The sequence below is a fragment of the Sus scrofa genome, chromosome 15 (assembly GCF_054392235.1).
Source record: "Sus scrofa isolate SSC_HxYL_T2T_F1_AM1 chromosome 15, Sscrofa_HxYL_maternal_Yorkshire_Landrace_v2.0, whole genome shotgun sequence".
Classification (NCBI taxonomy): Eukaryota; Metazoa; Chordata; class Mammalia; order Artiodactyla; family Suidae; genus Sus; species Sus scrofa.
Window position 1 is genome coordinate 89,598,214 of NC_139397.1, and position 21,773 is coordinate 89,619,986.

General features: G+C 39.4%; 2 protein-coding genes across 10 annotated transcripts in view; one reads left to right on the plus strand and one right to left on the minus strand.

The window, feature by feature from the left end:
* The window catches only part of NOSTRIN (nitric oxide synthase trafficking), a 61,447-nt gene extending 54,519 nt beyond the window's left edge, over nucleotides 1-6,928 (plus strand). For 5 of the 6 annotated variants that reach the window (XM_084999385.1, XM_084999387.1, XM_084999388.1 and 2 more), the window contains 4 exons: nucleotides 612-737; nucleotides 2,247-2,361; nucleotides 3,635-3,724; nucleotides 6,719-6,928. In XM_084999385.1, coding sequence (XP_084855511.1) covers nucleotides 612-737; nucleotides 2,247-2,361; nucleotides 3,635-3,724; nucleotides 6,719-6,855 — 468 coding nt within the window. In that variant the 3' untranslated portion in view covers nucleotides 6,856-6,928. The remainder of the gene's footprint in view (nucleotides 1-611; nucleotides 738-2,246; nucleotides 2,362-3,634; nucleotides 3,725-6,718) is intronic. The other variant, XM_084999386.1, reaches the window with a different exon arrangement.
* SPC25 (SPC25 component of NDC80 kinetochore complex) overlaps nucleotides 1-21,773 on the minus strand; it is a 35,517-nt gene that overhangs the window by 3,857 nt on the left and 9,887 nt on the right. For 2 of the 4 annotated variants that reach the window (XM_003133456.5, XM_013984236.3), the window contains exon 7: nucleotides 16,119-20,361. The exons of the other annotated variants lie outside the window; for them this stretch is intronic. In XM_003133456.5, coding sequence (XP_003133504.1) covers nucleotides 20,237-20,361 — 125 coding nt within the window. In that variant the 3' untranslated portion in view covers nucleotides 16,119-20,236. Of the gene's footprint in view, nucleotides 1-16,118; nucleotides 20,362-21,773 lie in introns of those variants that run through there. 4 annotated transcript variants of the gene reach the window in all.

Here is a 21,773-nt window from a genome sequence, read left to right on the forward strand (position 1 = left end):
TGAGAACAGGGAGAGCCTAGGAGAATATCTTTAATGTCACTCTTTATTTTTATACTCCAATACCCCAGAATATAGTTTCCAGTTTCCAGAAGCGCTACTGCACACTTTCTGGGTAATATAAGACTTTGCCTTTGCAAGAAACAGTAACAGTATCAATAACAACAATGTAATGCCTTACATCATTTTAGTTTGATCCAGTTCTGTTCTTTATGTTAAACACCTATGGCTCAATTGCCTTTCTTCACAGTCCTCTGAAAGCCTAGCTTTTGCAGTCAACAATCATTCTCTATCTCCTTGCTCGGCAGAAAATCAAGTAAATCTATTCATTGCCACAAAATGCTGAATAATATATCTATCAGGATTTCTGGTTTGCCCTCTTTACAAGAGTCCAAAATAAGACACCCTCAACAATTAAGGCTTTCCTCTAGACCTCTTGAAGTTCCATTATTTTTCTCTCTTCAGCATTTTCTGTGCACATCTGCATGCACGTTGAATGTGTGCTTTTTTGGACCTCTTTGTCATTTTGGAAGTTATCTTGCTATCTCTTTACCCACCCAGTCGTACCTCATTTTCTAGAAATTTACTCATACTGTCAAATGATATATCCACAGAACAACTTGAAACTAGACCTTTTGCAAGCAAACTCCTACAAATTGTCATCCATATTAGCAGAACTTGAGCAAAGACCTCAACCCAGCCATCCCTGCAGTAACTCCATCTTCAGGTGGAAAGAAAAGGTAAACATATAAGAGGTTGATTATCATTTCTTGACTGGGCTTGCTGGATGGAATGACTTATAGCAGCATCAAGTTAAGATAAGCTGTTATAAATTACATGTGCCATATGCTTCAATCCCCAGTTGCAGGGTTTTAAGATAAACTTAATTATTTTTTGAGCACAGTAACAAGAGCTAAGCACAAATGAGTACCTTCTTGGTATTCATATGTACATTAATAGGAATTAAAAACACTTTGGTTTCCTTCTCATATTTTATTTATCTAATATTTTATTTATTTAATGATTTTTTTTTTTTTTTTTGTCTTTTTGCTATTTCTTTGGGCCGCTCCCTCAGCATATGGAGGTTCCCAGGGTAGGGGTCCAATCGGAACTGTAGCCTCCGGCCTACGCCAGAGCCACAGCAACGTCTGCGACCTACACCACAGCTCATGGCAACGCCGGATCGTTAACCCACTGAGCAAGGGCAGGGACGGAACATGCAACCTCATGGTTCCTAGTCGGATTCCTTAACCACTGCGCCACGACGGGAACTCCTAGTGATTTCTTTATTACAATTGGTTTACAGTGTTCTCTCGGTTTCTACTGTACAGCAAAGTGACCCAATCACACATAACGCTCTATTTCTCACAGTTCCCTTGAAAAAGATACATGCACCCATATGTTTCATTGCAGCACTATTCATGATAGCCAAGACATGGAAAGAAGCTAAATGTCCATCCTTCTCATATTTTAACTTTATCCTTTGAATGTGCTTTTACAGTAAAATTTCTATTAAATCAAAATCTTAGTATTCATAAATGGTAAGGTTTTGTGATATGCATTAGTCATGTTCATTTAATATAGGACATAATGTAGATAATGCATGAGCACAATTTTTAAAATTTCAGAGATATATTTTCCCTGTGTTACATCTTAGGAATTGATGAGCATGTGAATATACAGGGGTAACTTTTTTCCATTTCCTATCAGAAGAGGGAGCTGTAACCATCTGGTGATGAAGGGACAGTTTTCCTTTTTTAAAAAAAAATTTTTATTTAAAAAAATTTTTTAAAGTAAGGTGTAGTTGATTTACAACATTGTGCCATTTAAATTTTTTTTAATTTTTTAAATTAAAAAAATAAAGTATGGTTGATTTTAGTTTTCTTTCTAAGAGACTCAAGCTCTAACAGGGTCTCAATCCGATTTATACAGAATCATACTAATTTCATTTATATTAAGGCCAATTAAAGTTGAATTTGTAGAAGTAATGTTGTAAATGTTATTATCTGGCCTAGGGGTGCAGATCAGAACTGCAAACACAGGCTATACGATACAGTAACTGTTTAATTATGAAAATTTCATTCAAGTTTCGGAAACAGGAATATGCTATAGTAGAGTTTAGGAATTATTTATTTATACCCTCCTCCCAACAATTAAAAAACAAATTCCTGAGGATAACAGTGGCAGAAGAGTTACTTTTGCTGACAGTGTCATTAAAAATAAGTTTTCTTTTTTCACTCTTCATGCAGCAGCAGACACACAGCTCTGTAAAAATATCTCGGCCTTTTCTGATGAAGAGATTAGAGAATGTGGTGGGCGGGGCGTCTTGTGAGGGGCAGAGGATTCCAAGTTCTTCATCAGCAGGTAATCTCCTGCTTAGAATAATTCGGGGTTGGGTCCTATTGGTAAAGCACATGGCTAACGTCGTGTTTTATTTTCAGAGCCACATCGACACATTTCAGTTCAAAGACATTTACATTTCGATTAGGACTGATTAGTTTGTTAGAATGTGTAGCTTTCTGAGCACATGTAATCCAAATGGTGGAAAGGACTCAAGAAGAGCTGGAGGGTTGGGAAGAGAATTCTCTGATGTGAAAGGTATCTCACGTGACCGGCATCCATGCTAATCAGACAGCCTGCAACCTTGCTGGCCACACTCCTGCCCCTGAACCCTTGTGAGGAGCTCCGCAGCTCTGTCCCCACAGCCTCCTCCAAACTTTGATGGAAATCCCATCTTCTCTGCCAGAAACACGGTGACCCCAAGGCCTACCCACCCCCTTTGCTCAGCCACCTGACTTCAGTCATTTGTCCATACCGCTCTGCCTTTCACCTTTCAACACACATACACACATAATACATGCACACGTATACACATACACATATACATATACACACACATGCACAATGCACTTACATACACAATATATACACAGAAATACTAACACACACAATACATACATGCATATACATGCAAACATGCATGCACACATACATACATACATACACACATGCATATCCACACGAGCATGTCATTATTCCTCGTTGTTCAACTATAATTACCATAACCTTGACTCTCTAGTTTCTTGATTAGAACTTGGCAAAAAAGAGTTTCAATAAAACCCAGGCTGTTATAAGCCACATAGTATGTTAAAGACTCACAGTTGCATTATTTGAGGAACAGTTCCCTGAGTACCCTAGGATGCTGGTAAGAAACACCTGCTCCAAGTGTCCCCTACCTATTCCTGGTTAGCAAAACTGGTTTTTTGCTTTCCAAAGCTTGAATACAACCACCACTCAGATTAGCTAACTGATGTTAAGTTTACACAGAAAACAATTTTAAAATGTCACCATTACTACATTAATACTGTTACAGCAAGTTTTTTCTCCAGACTTATTTTCTGTATTATGTTATAGCTTTTGATTATGTAATAGACATAGTTCATACACATAGTATGTACATCATAAATGGTTACTGAATCAAAGAATGAATGTTATGTGCAATTATAAATTTTCATTTTGAGAAGATTTCAATGTATTTAAACTTTATACTACACAGCTAAATAGCTAAAGTGCTTTGCGCCATGTTCATCTTGCCCACTGACCAACAGTAATCCTTGTAACTCAATCCAACTTTCAGCCTCCGGTGTGACCCAGGTCGGCAATGGTCTTTGCAAGGCCTTATATTCTTTTCAAGCCAGGCAAGATGATGAATTGAATTTGGAAAAAGGTAAGAATCATGCCCACATAGTTTAATTGCCTTCCCCTGTTGACATTTTTAACTTGAATAAAACTCCTGTCTTAGCACAGCAGCCTTAAAATGTATTACCGAGTCAAATCAGTTCAGGTTAACAATCACGCTTCTTAGAAGATAATGATAAAGCACATCAGAAAGAAAGCTCACACGATAAAAAGAGCTAACATTTATTCATTGTTTACCGTGTGCCAGACATTGCTGCAAACACAGCGTCCAATTTATATTCATAATACTCTTTGTGGTAGGTATTATTTATGCCCAATATTACTGAGGAGACTGGGGCACAGAAAGGTTAAGTACTTTGGTTAAAGTTACTGGCAGCACTGGCACAGATTTGAACTCAGAAACTTAAAGTCATGCTGTTAATCCTATTGCCACAATGTCACTAATGGAGTTATCAGAGAGCTAGCCCTACCATTTCGCTTTTCAGAAAGCTACCCATACAGGAATGGGAAGTGACTGCCTCTCATGGCTTAGTCTATGTGCAAGTTCTAGAGCCTGGGTCAAAGACTCCCAGCTTAATATTTCTTCAACTTCTCTCTCAAAAAATGGTTTTAGGACCAATCGAAGGAATCAGACCCCCTTCTCTGTGTCACAGATTTTTGTTTAATATGGAAAGGTATTATGTAAAAGTGCAGACCCTGAGATTATTAAATAAGAAAAAGCCACCAGCCTCAACTTTCATTGTGTGTCCAGTAAGCAAACACGTTTGGATGTTAAAGCTAAGGCAGAGATCTGGAAATAAAAAGTTAGTGAGAAAGAACTGTGTCATGAGAGAACACTTGTTATCCATGACCAGCACCTGGCACCCGGAGCCAACAGAAAGTGAAGATGGATTTGGCAGCTAAACAACAGGGACACCATGCACTTGCCATGGGTTAACAGGTGCTTCCTTCTCAATTTGCCAATCAGAGTTCTGCAGGGAATTCCTCTTCCCTCTAGCCCAGAAGTAAGAAAAGACAAGAAAAAAGGAAATAGAAAGTAGACCCTCTCCTCCATTCATCTGGAATCTGTGTTGCCTTAAATTTAAAAGTTTTAAGTGTTATAGAAGTCCCCTTGCTACTCTTCATGTCATCCCAAGGCTACCTACACCAATAAGGAAATAAAGGAAATGAAATCATCCCACTTTTCATATGAATGGGAACACAGGTCCCAGATGCCACCTCCAAGGTCCGCACAGTCAACTCAATAAATCGATCACCTTTTTTGTCTTCAGTTCTCTGCCAGTTGAAAAAGCCTACTTATACTTTAGCTCCTCCATGGGTTCTTTAAATGGAACGAGCCCAGAGAAGCTGGCAATAAGATTTTAAATTACTTGTTTCGATTTAAATTGTGTCAGTCTACTGACCTGTGAGAACTCATTAGGTGGAGACCTTAGACTGAAAATGATTTCTTGCGAAAATAAATAGTGATGTGACTAAGGAGAGATAGAAGGGGAGTTAACAGCCTCCTTTGTCAAAAGAAAAGAGAAGAAAAAAAGGAAAAAACTGGGGAGAAGAATGAAAGACTGAAAATGACCTCATGATGATGCTGAAGCTCTTGGATCCTGAGTGAGGTGGATATCTCCACTCTGACGTATGAGAATCATCCAAGAAAAGGACTGTCTCACACAAGACAGGGAATAGTGTTGTTGTTGGTTTTTTTTAAATAGAGAATTAGAGAATAGCCATGTGTTTCCTAGGAATTCTATTTATTTGAACCATTGCTTTAAAAGAGAATTGTCATGGAGTTCCTGTTGTGGCACAGCAGAAGCAAATCCAACTAGGAACCATGAGGTTGTGGGTTCAGTCCCTGGCCTCACTCAGTGGGTTAAGGATCTGGGATCTGTCATGGCTGTGAGCTGTGGTGTAGGTTGCAGAGGCGGCTTGGATCCTGCATTGCTGTGGCTGTGGTATAGGCCGGTAGCTGTAGCTCTGGTTTGACCACTAGTCTGGGAACCTCCATGTGCCGTGGGTGAGGCCCTAAAAAGCAAAAAAAAAAAAAAATTCTGTACTGGTTTTCCACAGTGGGTTAAGGATCCAGCATTGCTGCAACTGTGGCATAGTTTACAGCTCTGGCTCAGATTCAGTCCCTGGTGGGGGAACTTCCACATGCCATGGGGGCAGCCAAGAAAAAATAAAATAATAAAGAATTGTCTTCAAATTGATATTTTATTCATATTATCTAAATTGTGGAATGAGGGATTATACTACTGTGCAAAGCTGCTATTTGGAACTTTGGACTGTGAAGGCAGCATGGATAATGGAAAGAAGCTGCCTTGAAAGAAAAGTCTGGTAACTAAGACATACTCTTAGTAGTCAACATCCTCAAATATTATGGCCACCAACACGAGAAACCCTTAGAGCAACGGCACCAAGAAAGAATTTGGTGACAACCTATCAGCATCCAAAGTGAACCAGGCAGCATGAGAAGGACACAGGATCCAAAGAGATTTTGTTTCTTTTTTTCTTGTTCTTTTTTTGTATTTTGTCCTTTTAGGGCTGCACCCATGGCATGTGGAGGTTCCCAGGCTAGGGGTCTAATTGGAGCTGTAGCCACCAGCCTATGCCAGAGCCACAGCAACGCCAGATCCGAGCCGCATCTTCAACCTACACCACAGCTCACGGCAAAGCTGGATCCTTAGCCCACTGAGCAAGGCCAGGGATGGAACCCGCAACCTCATGGTTCCTAGTTGGATTCGCCTCCGCTGCGCCACGATGGGAACTCCCAAGAGATTTTGTTTCTAATCAAACTATTTTATGGGATAACTTTTTTGTCCACTACCTTACTCTTTTTAATATTCTCTGCATTCTGCCTGCTTTATACAGAGATGGTTGGTAAATTTTGCTTCATCTCAATCACCTGCAGACAAATGATGCTATTAAGCAAACCCTTGAAAGCAGAATCTTCCTAACAACTGTCTTACTGAACAGGCATGTGCTTAAGTTGCGGAAACCAATTTGTCTCACTCATTGTGCATTTTCACAGGCGACATTGTGACTATACACAAGAAAAAAGAAGAAGGATGGTGGTTTGGGTCTTTAAAGGGGAAAAGGGGCCATTTTCCTGCCGCTTATGTGGAGGAACTTCCTTCAAGTGCTGGGATCACAGCTTCACAAGCGTGAGCAAGATTCTGAAGGCACTGCTTACACACTGTAAATTTATACAATGTTGTATAAATAAAGACAAATGCTGTGATCTTTACGTGTTTATCTTTCTAACCGAGTGATGGAGTCTTACTTGCAGGTCACAGCACTTTGTACTCTTGGTTATTTGTCTGAAGCAGAATCAGAAGATGGAGGGTGGAGGGAGGCAGGAAAAAGGGAGGCCCCATGGCTTCTAGAGTTTTCTAATTCTAAGAGACACTGGAAATAACCCCAAACAGTCCCTGTTCACGGAGAGAGAGGGAGACTGAGTCCAGGGCGGTTCCGCCTTAAGTCAGATCGTTTCCAGTTAGCACAACAAACATTGGGATGCAGATGTCCTTTTCGTCTGGTGTTGGGTGGCAGCAGGTCACGGCTGACCAGGAAGAGTCAAACAAGGCCAGGGTGATGGGGAAGAACACAGATCAAGTCCAAGACGAAGAGATCAGAAGAGACAGACAGGCAAAGCACCAGTGAGACTGACCCATGTTAAGAGACGGAAGAATAAAGGATCAGGAGCTGAGGTGAAGAGTTGACGTGTCAGAAGAAAGGGTGGTAGACCAGAGGTTTCTATCCCAGGCGGAGGACCTGAGGGTAGCATGGAGTTCCACCTGAGCCAGGGACCTTCTGAGGAGGTGGCTTCTTCTATCCCCTCTACTACAACTAGAACTGCTCTTAGAGTGAGGTCAAGTGTAAGTCAGAGATGGCTGGGCATCTGAGAATAAGAGCAAGGCCGATAGGAACAGGTTGGGAAGGAGACAGTGCCTGAAATTTCATATCTCCTTGCCCAGTTAGAAACCTCATACACCAATTCATAAGCCAGGAATTCTGCACTTCCAACTAGTTCATGATGAAAGGAATACCAAGCAACTTCCTAGTGAAAGACACTTTACATGCTAATGAGTCTCTAGTTTGGATAGAAAGTTCTAGAAACCAACATTTACTGTCAAAATGGAAAATTTAGAGAGATTTATGTGCTTCCTCAAATGCCCTATAATGTGAAAAAGGTAGAGGATGAAAAAGAATACACCCCAAATTCTTCCCAAGAGGAATATTTTAAAATGGAGAAAAGTTATACAGCAGCATCTTTCAGAAAATGACCTAAGTCAGCCTGGAGATCACATAGTCCATTGAATGGAAGGCCATGGCACTGATGGAACATTTGGGCATATTTACTTTTGTGCCAAATAGAGTTTGGCATTAAAGGAGTAATTAAAATCCATTCTATTGCTCTCCTGCCCTCTACCTCTTTTTTTTTTTTTTTCCCTTAACTTGTCAAATTTTATACTTTAAAAAAGCAATTTTCAAACCAAGGTACATATATTTTTTATACTCTGCACCAGTACACTCCCATAGTAGGATATAACTAACACATAGAGATATTTATAGATTCAGACCCGAAGGAGCTCCAGTAAAATTTGTTATGTGAGACATAACTTACAGCCTAGAAGAACAGATCAGAAGTTTTAATATCATCCTTAACGGTGTATTAATGAAGGCTTTCCACATGGAGAGAGTTGGCTGAATAATAGGCCATTAGACCAGGAACAGAGATTTTGAATTTATATTTCCTTTTCATCTTACTTCCATTAAGCCTTGATGGATAAAAAATTGTGTAGCAATTGACTGCAGCCTGCACTGGATCATTTATATAGAGAAAGTGATGATAATGATGGTTGGACCCTGAAACTTTTTGGAAGTAATTTTTCAAAGAAAGGGACCCCTCTTTCTTCATAAAGCAGTTTTACTTTGTAAAGACATAAGTGAGTTTCCTGTTTTAGAATATTGCTGAAAATTCTTTTTGCATCTGTAATATGTAATTTTTAAACTTCAAAGAAATACTATAGTCTTAACCTAGATAAAAATATATGGTTGGGTATAACAGACTTGTTGGGTATCTTCTTAGAAGGGCAAGAATTTTCTGGCTGGACAGATGGGGATATATTTAGGTAAAACTTAAGTGCATATTGTAAAGATTAATGATGTATTCAAGTCTTCTACAGAGAATAAAATATTTTCTTTTTTTTTTTTTTTTTTGTCTTTTTGCTATTTCTTGGGCCACTCCTGTGGCATATGGAGGTTCCCAGGCTAGGGGTTGAATCGGAGCTGTAGCCACCGGCCTACGCCAGAGCCACAGCAACGCGGGATCCGAGCCGCGTCTGCAACCTACACCACAGCTCAGGGCAACGCCGGATCGTTAACCCACTGAGCAAGGGCAAGGACCGAACCCGCAACCTCATGGTTCCTAGTCGGATTCGTTAACCACTGCGCCACGACGGGAACTCCAAATATTTTCTTTAATATTAATACTTTTAAACTCTTATTTGGGCTTTCATAATTACACTCCACTGGGCCGTTTTCATTGTCAGGAAGTTTTAGCAACATTAACCTAAAATACAGGCAGTAGATATCTGAGCCAGATTTTCACTGAAAATATCAAGGGCATTATTCTATTTTATCTTTTTTCCAATAGAGTGAAAGTTGACATATTCATTATGACATCAACCCGAAAGATTGATTTCATTTTTTTGCATTCTCAATTACTCCTAGTAATTAATATTCATAACAAATATTATGATCCATTCTGACCCATCAAAAAGTAACATAATATTCAGTTTGGGTTAAAGTAAATTTTATTGTATAAGTCTTTAACTGATTAGTAATTCAAGCATAATTTAACTTTTTTCCAATCATCCCAGAAAAAGCCTCTTCTCCCCCAAAGTCTTGATGGCCTTGAGAGAAATCAACCTGATTTAGAGTGAGAATCAAGATAACAGCATATCCCATTGCCTGTGGTAATGTTATGTAGCAAGAAATATAACCCAGGGAAGATGGGCCTGGGGGCAGGGGATCATGAGAAGGTGGGACTCAGACTTGGACAGGGTGTGGGGACAGAGCAGAGAAGAGCAGCAGCCTTTTGTAGAGAGAAGGCAGCTGCTTGATAGCTTCAGACATTCCTGTGTGCCGTGGTCCAGGTGGAGCTCAAGTCCCCGGCCTCCTGCTGAGCAGCAACAGGGAAGGCAGCAGGGACAGCAATAAGCTAGACAATCTGGACCGTGCTTACACAGATGGGAGCTTAGCTCAGGGAAACTAGTGGATACATGAATGCCCATGGCCAGGGAAATCTGCCCAGTGGATACTAACCTGGTCAGGGGTCACGAGAATAGGAGGAAAGTACCTTTGACCAGATGTGGGAATAAATATATCTGCACAGAATTAAAGTGAAACATCCCTTCTCAAAGGAGTTATGGGTTAGGAGGGGCTGACCTAGGACTGGATGCAAACTGAACTGGTCGGAGAAAGGCCTTGGTTCTAAAACTTGGAACTAATGACTGATATCTGGGGACAACAAAGGAAGTCACATCAGGGAGCAACTGGAAGGGACAGGGCCTGGCTAGCCAGGTATATGAGATGGCAAAAGTGTCATGAATCTCAATTTTAACTGGCTCATAAACTGAGCTTACTTGATACTGGGGCAAAGGGTGTTAACTCCAGAGGTTCTCCAAGTGTGGTGCCCAGGCCTGCATCACCAGCATAATCTTGGACTTCGTTAGAAATGTGGGCTATGAGCCCCTACTTTACACTCACTCTGAGACCCTGGAGGTGGCACCCAGCCATCTGTTGTTCAACAAGCACTCTAGGTGATTTTTTTTTTTTTTTGGTTGTTTTAGAGGCACAACTGCGGCACATGGAAGTTCCCAAGTTAGGGGTCAAATTGGAGCTTCAGCTACTGGCCTACACCACAGCCACAGCAATGCGGGATCTAAGCCGTGTCTGTGACCACACCTTGTGGATTCTAGTCAGATTCATTTCCGCTGAGCCACTACAGGAACTCCGTGGTCTTCCATCTTTGATCCAGCTTCTCAGCCTTCAACCGTCAGATGAAGAACCATATGGTCCACAATTTAGGAGAGAGGAAGAAGAAACCACTTGTGTTTACCTAGAACCTAAACTCTGATCTCCACATACCCAATTCTGGTCTCCATTTGGTTCTTCAAGTCTAATCTTCAAGCAGGAGAAATAACCACAAATACCTTCAGAGATCAGAAAAGTAAAATGAATAAAGTGTGTTAAATGTCACACTTTAGGAAGTGGTAGGGATGGAGAAAATACACCCCACCTAAAGATGTTTAAAAATTAGGTAATACTCAGTCTTGGGTTAAGTCAATTTTATTGTGCAAATCCCGAAATCTTATGCCCTAAACTTCTAGGTCAAAATGTTAGGATCTCTACACTCTTACCTTAACTGGTATCATTCCGCCTCTATAGTGCTTGATGGTATCCTAACATACTTCTTAGAATATTTAATTAATCAGAACTTTTTACCACATTAGATAAACTGAATTTCCTGAAAAAAACCATGGGAGTGTACTGAGGTTCATGATTGAATTTTATTCCACGTGAAAACTGCTTCAAAATTTAATTTCACTCTCATTTTTTTCTGAGATCATATTAAACTTTTTTGTTTTAAAATGATTAATGAGGAGTTCCTGTCAAGGCGCAGCAGAAACGAATCCAACTAGGAACAATGAGGTTGTGGGTTCGATCCCTGGCCTTGCTCAGTGGGTTACAGATCTGGCGTTGTGGTGAACCATGGTGTAGGTAGCAGACTCGGCTTGGATCTGGCGTTGCTATGGCTCTGGCGTAGGCCGGCAGCTACAGTTCTGATGAGACCCCTAGCCTGGCAACCTTCATATGCCGTGGGTGTGGCTCTAAAAAGCAAAAATAAATAAATAAATAAATAAATAAATAAATAAAAATAAAAAGATAAAATGATTAACGAATAGGCACAGGGTGTAAAGTGTAGATTCCTAAATCTCAGAGGCAGGAAGCAATTTCGGAGATCACATAGCCCAATTCATCTACTTACTCACTCACTTATGTATTTACTTGGCCATTTATGCATTAAACATTTTAGTGTGGAGCTACGTGCCAGGTAATGGGCAAAGTTATAGATTCAAAAAATAAATCACAATCTAGAGAAGAGAAAAATGGAAACAAAATATTTAGTTTACATGTACAAAGTCATGGCTGAATTGGATTATTTTCCATTTTTAAAAAGCTTTATCAAGGTATAATTTACATATGATAAAATGACCCTTTTTTTTTTTTTTTTTTTTTGTCTTTTGTTGTTGCTATTTCTTGGGCCGCTCCCGCGGCATATGGAGGTTCCCAGGCCAGGGGTTGAATCGGAGCTGTAGCCGCCAGCCTACGCCAGAGCCTCAGCAACGCAGGATCCGAGCCACGTCTGCAACCTATACCACAGCTCACGGCAACGCCGGATCGTTAACCCACTGAGCAAGGGCAGGGACCGAACCCGCAACCTCATGGTTCCTAGTCGGATTCGTTAACCACTGCGCCACGACGGGAACTCCAAAATGACCCTTTTAAGTACAGCTTATTGAGTCTGGTAAATGGATAGTCTGGCAATGATTGCTACAATCAAGTATTATAAGACTTTTAGCACCCCTAAAAATTTGCACTCAGTCCCTATTCAACCCTCAACTCCAGGCAACCACTGATCTGTATTCTGAAGTATACTTTCATCTTTCCTAGGATATTTATTTATTTATTTATTTTTGTCTTTTTGCCTTTTCTAGGGCCGCTCCCGCGGCAGATGGAGGTTCCCAGGCTAGGGGTCTAATCGGAGCTGTAGCCGCCGGCCTACACCAGAGCCACAGCAATGCGGGATCCAAGCCGCATCTGTGACCTACACCACAGCTCACCGCAATGCCGGATCCTTAACCCACTGAGCAAGGCCAGGGATGGAACCCGAAACCTCATGGTTTCTAGTCGGATTCGTTAACCACTGTGCCACGATGTGAACTCCTTTTCTAGGATTTTTAATAAATAGAAGCATGTAGTTGTCATTTGTATAATGGTTTTTTTCACTTAACATGATGTTTGTGAGTTTCATCCATGTTTCTGTGTATATTAGCTCTTTCCTTTTTATTGCTAGGTAGTATTCCATGCATATATGTATTCACACTAGAACCGATGAATATTTGAGTTTGTTTCCATTTTGTTTGTCATAAAGAGCAATGTTACAAACATTCATGAACAAATTTGTTTTCATTTTTCTTGGGTAGATAACCAGAAGTAAGGTTGTTAAATGCATATTTAATTGTTTTTAAAACCTACACTTAGGAGTTCCCTTGCAGCACAGTAGATTAAGGATTCAGCATTGTCACTGCAGTGGCTGGGGTTGCTGCTATGGCATGGGTTTGATCCCTGGCCTGGGAATTTCCACACGCCACGGGTTTGGCCAAAAAGTAAAAATAAAAATAAAATAAATTGGCTAGTTTTTTACACTTGTTTCCTTGGGGTCAGAATAGTCCAGCCTTCTCCCACCACCATTATCAGGAGTAGGGCCTTTGAAATGGATTTGAAGGGTTAAAACAAGTTACCAGGAAGAACTGTTGGGCTCTAGAAATCTGTCATTTACATACTAAAGACAATGAGTCCTTTTCTTCAAAGAGCCCACAGTCTCTCTTCTCAAAGGGAAGCAGACCAGTAAAGGAACATAATACATTGTGACAAATGCTATGATAGGAGTATGTCGAAGGCTACATGAACAGTTAGAAGGGGCATTAGTCAGGATCAAGGAAGTCAGGAAAGTGCAAGCTGAGCAGGAGTCAGGCAAGTGAGAAGGGTGCCGTGAAGTTAATGCTATGGGCAGATAATAAGGTGCTGCATGAAAATACACATGTATAAACACTGATTACATATGAGGTCACAGTAAGTCTCTAGAAATTGTCTCACCACAATATAAGTTAGAAAGCATTAAGAAAAGGCTACATGGGAGTTCTCTTGTGGTGCAGTAAGTTAAGGATCTGGCATTGTCACTGCAGTGGCTTAGGTAGCTGTTGTGACACACAGGTTCAATCCCTGGCCCAGGAACTTCCACATGCTGCAAGTGCAGCCAAAAAACCCCCAAAAAACCCCTATGTGTTTGGAGAACACATGTGTATGTGTCCTGGCCACATACAAGCAAGCACATGTGTGCACACACACATGCAAACTTCTAAATAATACACTGTCAAAGAATAAATCCTAATGAAAAATTTTAAATGTTAGAAATAAAAAATAAGATATTACATATTAAAACCTGTAGTTGCAGGAAAGCAGCTAAAAAGATTACTATAGAAAAAAGGAGAAAGGAGAGTTCCCGTTGTGACGCAGTGGAAATGAATCCAACTAGTAACCATGAGGTTGTGGGTTCAACCCCTGGCCTCTCTCAGTGGGTTAAGGGTCCGGTGTTGCCATGAGCTGTGGTATAGGTTGCAGACATGGCTCGGATCCCTATATTGCTGTGGCTGTGATGTAGGCCTGCAGCTGTAGCTCCAATTTGACCCCTAGCCTGGGAACCTCCGTATGCTGTGGGTATGGCCGTACAATGCCAAAAAAAAAAAAAAAAAAAAAGAGAGAGAGAGAGAGAAAAAAGAAAAAAGGAGAAAGGCTAATATTAATGAATGAAGCATCCTAATTATGAATTTATAAAAGCATCATAAACAACTTAAAGCAAATAAAGATCAGAAATTAGTGAAATACAGGAGTTCCCATCATGGCTCAGTGGTTAATGAACCTGACTAGGAACCATGAGGTTGCAGGTTCAATACCTGGCCTTGCTCAGTGGGTTAAGGATCTGGCGTTGCTGTGGCTGTGATGTAGGCTGGTGGCTACAGCTCTGATTAGACCCCTAGCCTGGGAACCTCCACATGCCGTGGGAGCGGCTCAAGAAATGGCAAAAAGACAAAAAAAAAAAAGAAAGAAATTAGTGAAATACAAAACAAAATAAGGGGTTGAACGAAGCTATTCATTGGTTCTTTGAAAGGATTAATCAACTAAGCAAACCTCTGGTGAAATTAAGAAAGGCACAAATAAATATTATTCTTATTCTTATTCTTTTGTCTTTTTGCCTTTTCAAGGGCCTTGGCATATGGAGGTTCCCAGGCTAGGGGTCTAATCAGAGCTGTAGCCACTGGCCTATACCAGAGCCACAGCAACGTGGGATCCGAGCCGCGTCTGCGACTTACACCACAGCTCACGGCAACGCTGGATCGTTAACCCACTGAGCAAGGGCAGGGATCAAACCCGCAACCTCATGGTTCCTAGTTGGATTCGTTAACCATTGCGCCACGACAGGAACTCCAATAAATATTATTTCTAAGAAAAAAGTAGACACGCAGCAGATGCAGTAGGTATCAAGAACTAAAATTATATATTATTAGCAATTTTACACCAACTAATTAGCAAAAAAAGTCAGCAAAAGACAAATTTTTCAAAGTATGCATTATCAAAATTCAGGGAGAAATAGAATAACTGAATAATTCGAAAACATTTAATGGATTTTTAAAAAAACATTGTCCTACAAAGTAAACATGGGCCCAGATAGTTTTATATGTGAGCTCAAAACCAGAAAATGCTATTCAAGCTTTTCCAGGAAATAGAAAAAAGGGAACATACTTCAACTATTTTCAGTGGTCTAGCATCTAGGATTACCATGATGCCATCACCAGACGAAATTAATACACAAAGGAATTTTATTTTATTTTATTTTATTTATTTATTTTATTTATTTATTTATTTATTTTTTTTTTTTGTCTTTTTGTCTTTTCGTTGTTGTTGTTGTTGTTGCTATTTCTTGGGCCGCGCCCGCGGCATATGGAGGTTCCCAGGCTAGGGATCCAATCGGAGCTGTAGCCACCGGCCTACGCCAGAGCCACAGCAACGCGGGATCCGAGCCACGTCTGCAACCTACACCACAGCTCACGGCAACGCCGGATCGTTAACCCACTGAGCAAGGGCAGGGACCGAACCCGCAACCTCATGGTTCCTAGTCGGATTCGTTAACCACTGCGCCACGACGGGAACTCCAGGAATTTTATTTTTGTTGTTGCTGATTTTTTGCTTTTTAGGGCTGCACCCATGGCATATGAAAGTCCCCAAACTAGGGGTTGAATTGGACCTATACCTGCCAACCTACGCAACAGCCATAGCACTGTGGGATCTGAGCCGCGTCTGTGACCTACACCACAATTCATGGCAACATGGGATCCTTAACCCACTGAGGCCAGGGATTGATCCTGCATCTCTCGGATACTAGTCAGGTTCATTTCCACTGAGGGAAACTCCCTATACAAGAGAAAATTTCAAGTCAATCTAATTTACGATTATAGATGCAAAAATTTAAAACAAAAGTTTCACAAACTGAATCCAACATTATTAAAAACAAGACAGAAAAGTACACACCATGGCTAAGTTAGATTTATTCCTGGAAGGCAAGATTAACCCAATATATGTATTTTAAGCCTATTAATATGAACCACCACATTAGCAGATACAAGATGAAAGTCTATACAGATACAGGAAAACATGATAAAATTCAACGAACATTCTTAATAATTACTTTTTGTTAACTGAAAATAGAAGAAAACTTTCTTGGCCTGATCAACAAGGAAAGTGTCAAGTTTGGGAAACTATACATAAAGCAGTCTGGCCGGATAGAAAATTGATGCTCAGGAAGATTAAACGACTTGCCCAAGATTATGCATCAATTTTAACAACAGAGCAAAGACTGGACGCATCTTAATTCTCAAACCTTTCCACATGACCACATTGATGCTGAAAAGCAGAATTTTTCACGAAATGTTAGAGTATTTAAGATTTACCATCATACAGATGACATTTACTTGAATCTCAAATATTGCCTCTCTTCGAATTTTTTGTAAAAATCTATCAAGCTGAGTAAAATAACGTCTTTGAAGTTTTTCTGCTTGTTGGATCTTAGCCTCAGTGGCTGCCTCCAGCTGACTATTTGCCCAGGGGAGGGAATAATGTGTGTCAAAAATCCAAACACTCTCCACAGACCACACCATACATTACGTATTATGTCACACCACAACATTTAACAATACCAAGAAAGGAGCTGATTTTAAATAGCTTACTTATTTAACTGCCAGACCCTTTTTCCACTTAGATGAAACATCTGTCTTTATTCAGAAAGAGTCTTGTTCTCCATTAGCTTGTCATTTAGCCAAGAATTGCCCGTAAAACCACCTTTACCTCTAAAAATTGCTGAACATCTCAGCAACATGCCTTTAGGTATTAACGAACAAGTCAGCTCCCTTTCAAAGGTATCATTTAAATTTCCCATTAAATAATTGTATACCGAGTCTAGAAATGTGTTCAACACTAACACGTATTTATTAAGCTTCTACTATGTGTTAGATACTATGCTAGAGTGATAGCTAAACAGGCAATTCATTGTCATGGCAAACAAACTAAAAGGTATGGAATTATCTCTGTACAAGAATCCTCTGAATTGGAAGAGAAGCAACACTTTCTAATCCTTATTAGCTGGGAAATCGAAACTTTAAATCCATTAGTAGTACATTTTAGCAGAGTTTGTGCTGATTCTGTTTTTTTAAACTTAATTAGTAATTGAGTTTAATTTTAGAGGTCATGTTGTTCCATTTTATTACAAAATGTGGAATAGGTTAATCCACCCCATTTAGATTCCATTGCAATCAGTTTGACTACTTGTGCATATTTTTCCCATTTAAGAAAATCTCTTATCTTGTGTCCAGAGCTTTATTTCCACATCAGGAAGATTTTAAATGCTTAAAATTATTTCCTTTTTTACAACATACCATCCTAAATAAAATGAGTAAATAGAGAAATATGAATAGAATAGCTTGGTTTGCCTTTCACATGTATTCTTAATCATTCAAAGTGCATTTTTCATAATGTATCAACTTTAAAATTTAATCTAATATATTAATTTCAGCTCCAGAATATTCCTAGGTTTGGCACATGGTAAACCTCAAATATTAAGGCCTTTATATTTGACTGAACAGATAACGACTTTATGCCTAGGTCAACAGCCTTCCACTCACCATTTCCATAAGTCTTGGGGTAAATAACTGCAATCTGCATACCTAGAGATGGTTCTCAATGAGCACCCTTGGGTTCTAAAGTCCAGGTACTAAGGATCCAGACAAAACATAGTCTCTGCTTTCAAGACAGTTTACCTTTTTTTTTCTTAATCGCTATACTTCTCTAGAAACACAAAACCAGTACTGTATTAGAAAAATACAAATTTGTTTAGAATCTTTCCCTGAAATATAGCCTAGAAGGGCATTAATAAGGTAGAATTTAGGTGAAGCTCATGAGTTAGGTGCCAGACTACTACCCGGATTTGAATCTGAATTCTAACACTTCCCAGCTATCTAACTTGAAGTAACTTATACTCTCTGTAGCTTGGATTCCTTATTTGTAGAAGGTTATGGATAACCTCACAGGTGGTTGAGGGAACATAAATGAGGAGACCTATATAAAGGGCTTAGAACAGTACTGGTCCTTCTTAGAACATAAGAAGGGTTAAAAAAGTTCACACTATTATTCTAAGGTGGCCAGCCCTAACCAATTCCCAGTTCCAATTTTGGAACAAATAAATTTTCCAGTTGAGAAAGCAAATTGATATAAATCTCTATGGCTTAAGGCCCTTTTGTATGATCATGTACAGTTCTTTTGAGCTTGCAGGTCAGAGGCAAAGTTGGTTCCTAGCTGTCCTTTTGTAACCTTCCTGCTACATGCTCTTATTGGAGGTCTTGCCCTACCTCCACCCACTTCCCCAACTCCTGCTCCCCTTACAAGTGAAGAATGGTGGTCTTTGAGGAGAAATGGACCTAAGTTGAGAGCTACCCACTTAGTCTCTCATCCCCAATCTTCATTTCCCTAACTGGCAAGTGAAGAGGATCTTTTAGATTCAACGCCTACTGTCTTCTCACTGTATGGTTCAAACATTCTATCAAGAACTTGTGATAGGAGACATGATCTTTCTCTAGTTTCAATGAGTGAAAATCTTTTTTAAGTTTTATGCTTATTCCTTGTGGATCTATTTCAAGCAGGGAGTTCAGTAAATATGTGCTCACTGTAGTAGTCATCTTTTATTTTTTTGTTAAACATCTAGCCTCTATTTCCAGTTAGAGAACTACAACATCCCCACTCTTGGCTCAGTGGTTGAGGATAATCTACCTGCTCACCTGGGTCTCCGGAGGGTCTAGCCTAATCCAATGGTGTGTACTTTACCCCTCATCCCATCACCAGTGACTAGTTCAGAGATCGAGATGAGCTTGAAATTGCTAGGATCTACCACATGGAGCCTCAACCCAGAAGAAACGGCTAAGAAATGGATCCTTCTGATCTAATTTAAGCTCCAAACCAAGCTGATCCATAAAAATCAAAATTAGGTTTTGATATGGTTTTATACATTCATTTAAAGGAAGATATATATATATAAGGCCAAATATGGAGATATGCCTAGGGAAACCGGATGGTTTGCTCACTGAACTCCCTGCTAAAATACTCCCTTTAGCCAAGCCCATGCTCAGACAGAATAAAGTGGTTGTTAGTAGCACACATTCCAACCCCTAAGGTAGTTTATTAGCCTTTTATCTCTGCAGAGATAATATCAATTGATGCTTCCTACGAGCTGGTCTGCACACTGGGATGGATCAGTGGTAACACTCCCACAGTCCATAGCTTTCTTCTCAGATAAATTCTACTGCTACATTATGATAAGCAGAGCCCTGAGCCAAGGCCTAGGCATGAGAGGCGACTGATGGAGAGTGCTGTGAAACTCCCTCTGACCCAAACTAGACAACCGGCCTAAACTCTCCCCCTAAGGTTTCAAGAAGACAGAAGGAGCTGGAGGCTTGGAGGTCAATGTTCCATAGATTTTAGGCATGCCTAAGACATCCTGAGATTTTATTATGTGGCTTTCACCAGAGACAGCTACCTAAATACAACCAAATTTATAAGGAAAGAGTGAATGGTAACAAAAATGAAATCCTAAAAGAAGCTGATTGAGTTCTAGTCTTTGTTGATGGCATGTATCCAGATCACAGCTAACCAGTATACATATTTCAAAATGGAAATTGGTTACAGATTTTCCACATCTGGATTTTAGAAATTAAATTCTTCTCTAGATATCTTAGAATACTGCCAACTTTCTTCTGATGTAAAGGTTTGTCCTTTAACTGTGGATTCCTCTTGGTGTGAGATTAAAATACTCTTTATGATTTAAGGAAGATACTATTTATTTTGTGAAGTATATTTTAAAAACTGCAAACCCTAGGTTGGGCCCACCCTCCCCACTTTTTAATATTACTGGTCCATGTCCTTCAAAAGCTTGACTTTATAAATCTTCTTTTAGAAGATTTTAATTAAAACAATTTACAGAAATACAGCACATGGAAATGTTACAAAAATATAAATGGATTATAGACAAAATGAACAATGAGAACTTTTTAGAAAAGATACACGGTAGGGATAACGGTCTTTATATACTATTTATACATTAATTATAAACCATTGCAGTAAAAGCTTTCCGAACATTGGCAAGAAAGGCCGAAAAATTGTTGGTCTTCCTTACATTTTCTTGAAATTCTGCTAGGCATTCAAGATAAGGAGCACTGTCTGACACTAGAAGGAAAAAAAAAAGACAATTTAAATGAGTGTTTTTAATATAGAAGTATTTCTAACTTAGATGCTCCCATCTGATTCAAATCATTTCAATTCAATTTTATTGAAATGCTTTCAGCATAGAATGATAGATATACTTGATCTTCATATCCTAACTAGTCTTTGGACCTTTCCTTTGTTTAATCTCTAAATATTCAAATGCTAAGTACTAGATAACTTGCTTTAAATTTAAACAGATGGTATTCAGGGACTGAAGAGCTTAGTGATACAGAACAGAATGCCATGTCCCATTATCTTTCCCATACATTTTGTTCTATTTAAACAGCTTGGGCTGTTTTTTTTTTATTAACTTTTCAGTTTTCTTTGCAAAATTTGGCCTCAATTCTAATTTCCAGCCACTGAATCAAAAAAAGAACAACTTTCAATGCCAACCCTTGACAACTTACAACTATGGAAAGAAACATCTGAAATCATACAAGTGAAATGGTGGTCATTAGAAAGTGTGGTTGCCATTCCCAAAGTGGTATTTACATGGCCTACAGATCAAATGAGCCTCAAAGTCACAGAAAACATTATGGCCCTCGTATGCAGTTACAACAGTTGGTATATACCGGGAGCAGGTCTCCAGTGAAGGTGGTCAAAGGAAAGGAATGATCCAACTTTCTCTACTATCAATATTGTCCTTTATCCAAGGAAAAAAAACACAACTATATCAGATTTCCAGCTCTTTGGGAAAGACTGCTTAGGAAACAAGGTCCGTGATCACAGCAGAGAAAGAATAGCAAGGAACACTTGGGTTCAACATTTATACTGTTGACTCTATTTTATTATATTATCAAACACTACAACAGTAGAGAGCAATAGAGGCTATCCCATTTGAAGAAAACTAAGAAGCTAGGTAAGAGGTTCTGGGGTTTGCTCTTTAAAATTTAGCACTCATTATCAGATCAGAAGACATTTGTGTAGAGAGAAAAACCAAACATTTGTACCTGAACGAGACCCTTGCAATAGAAATTCTATTAGGAGTTGAGTCACGAGAGCACATTAGTGAGCCAATTCAGCAGTTTACCTGACTGTCTGCTATAGATGCTTAAAGATGAGAACATAGGTATGAGGAGCAAAGAACCATTTTTCTGAATTTCAGTAAGTTAGGATTACTTTAAAGGGGGAATTACAATAATAAAATAAGCTAAAGATATTTTCATTCTCTTCTGTTCACATTATTATCAAAACATATATATATTCCCCATACAATAAAGACCTTCTGACATGTGGCAGAATTAGTAACTAAGCTAAATTATCAATGTGCAGAATTTTCAGGATAAGATAATTGTTGGGAAATTACCACATTCTGATTTTACATTTGATTTTAAAATCACCTACTTGATTAACTTACAATATTCACATTTAGG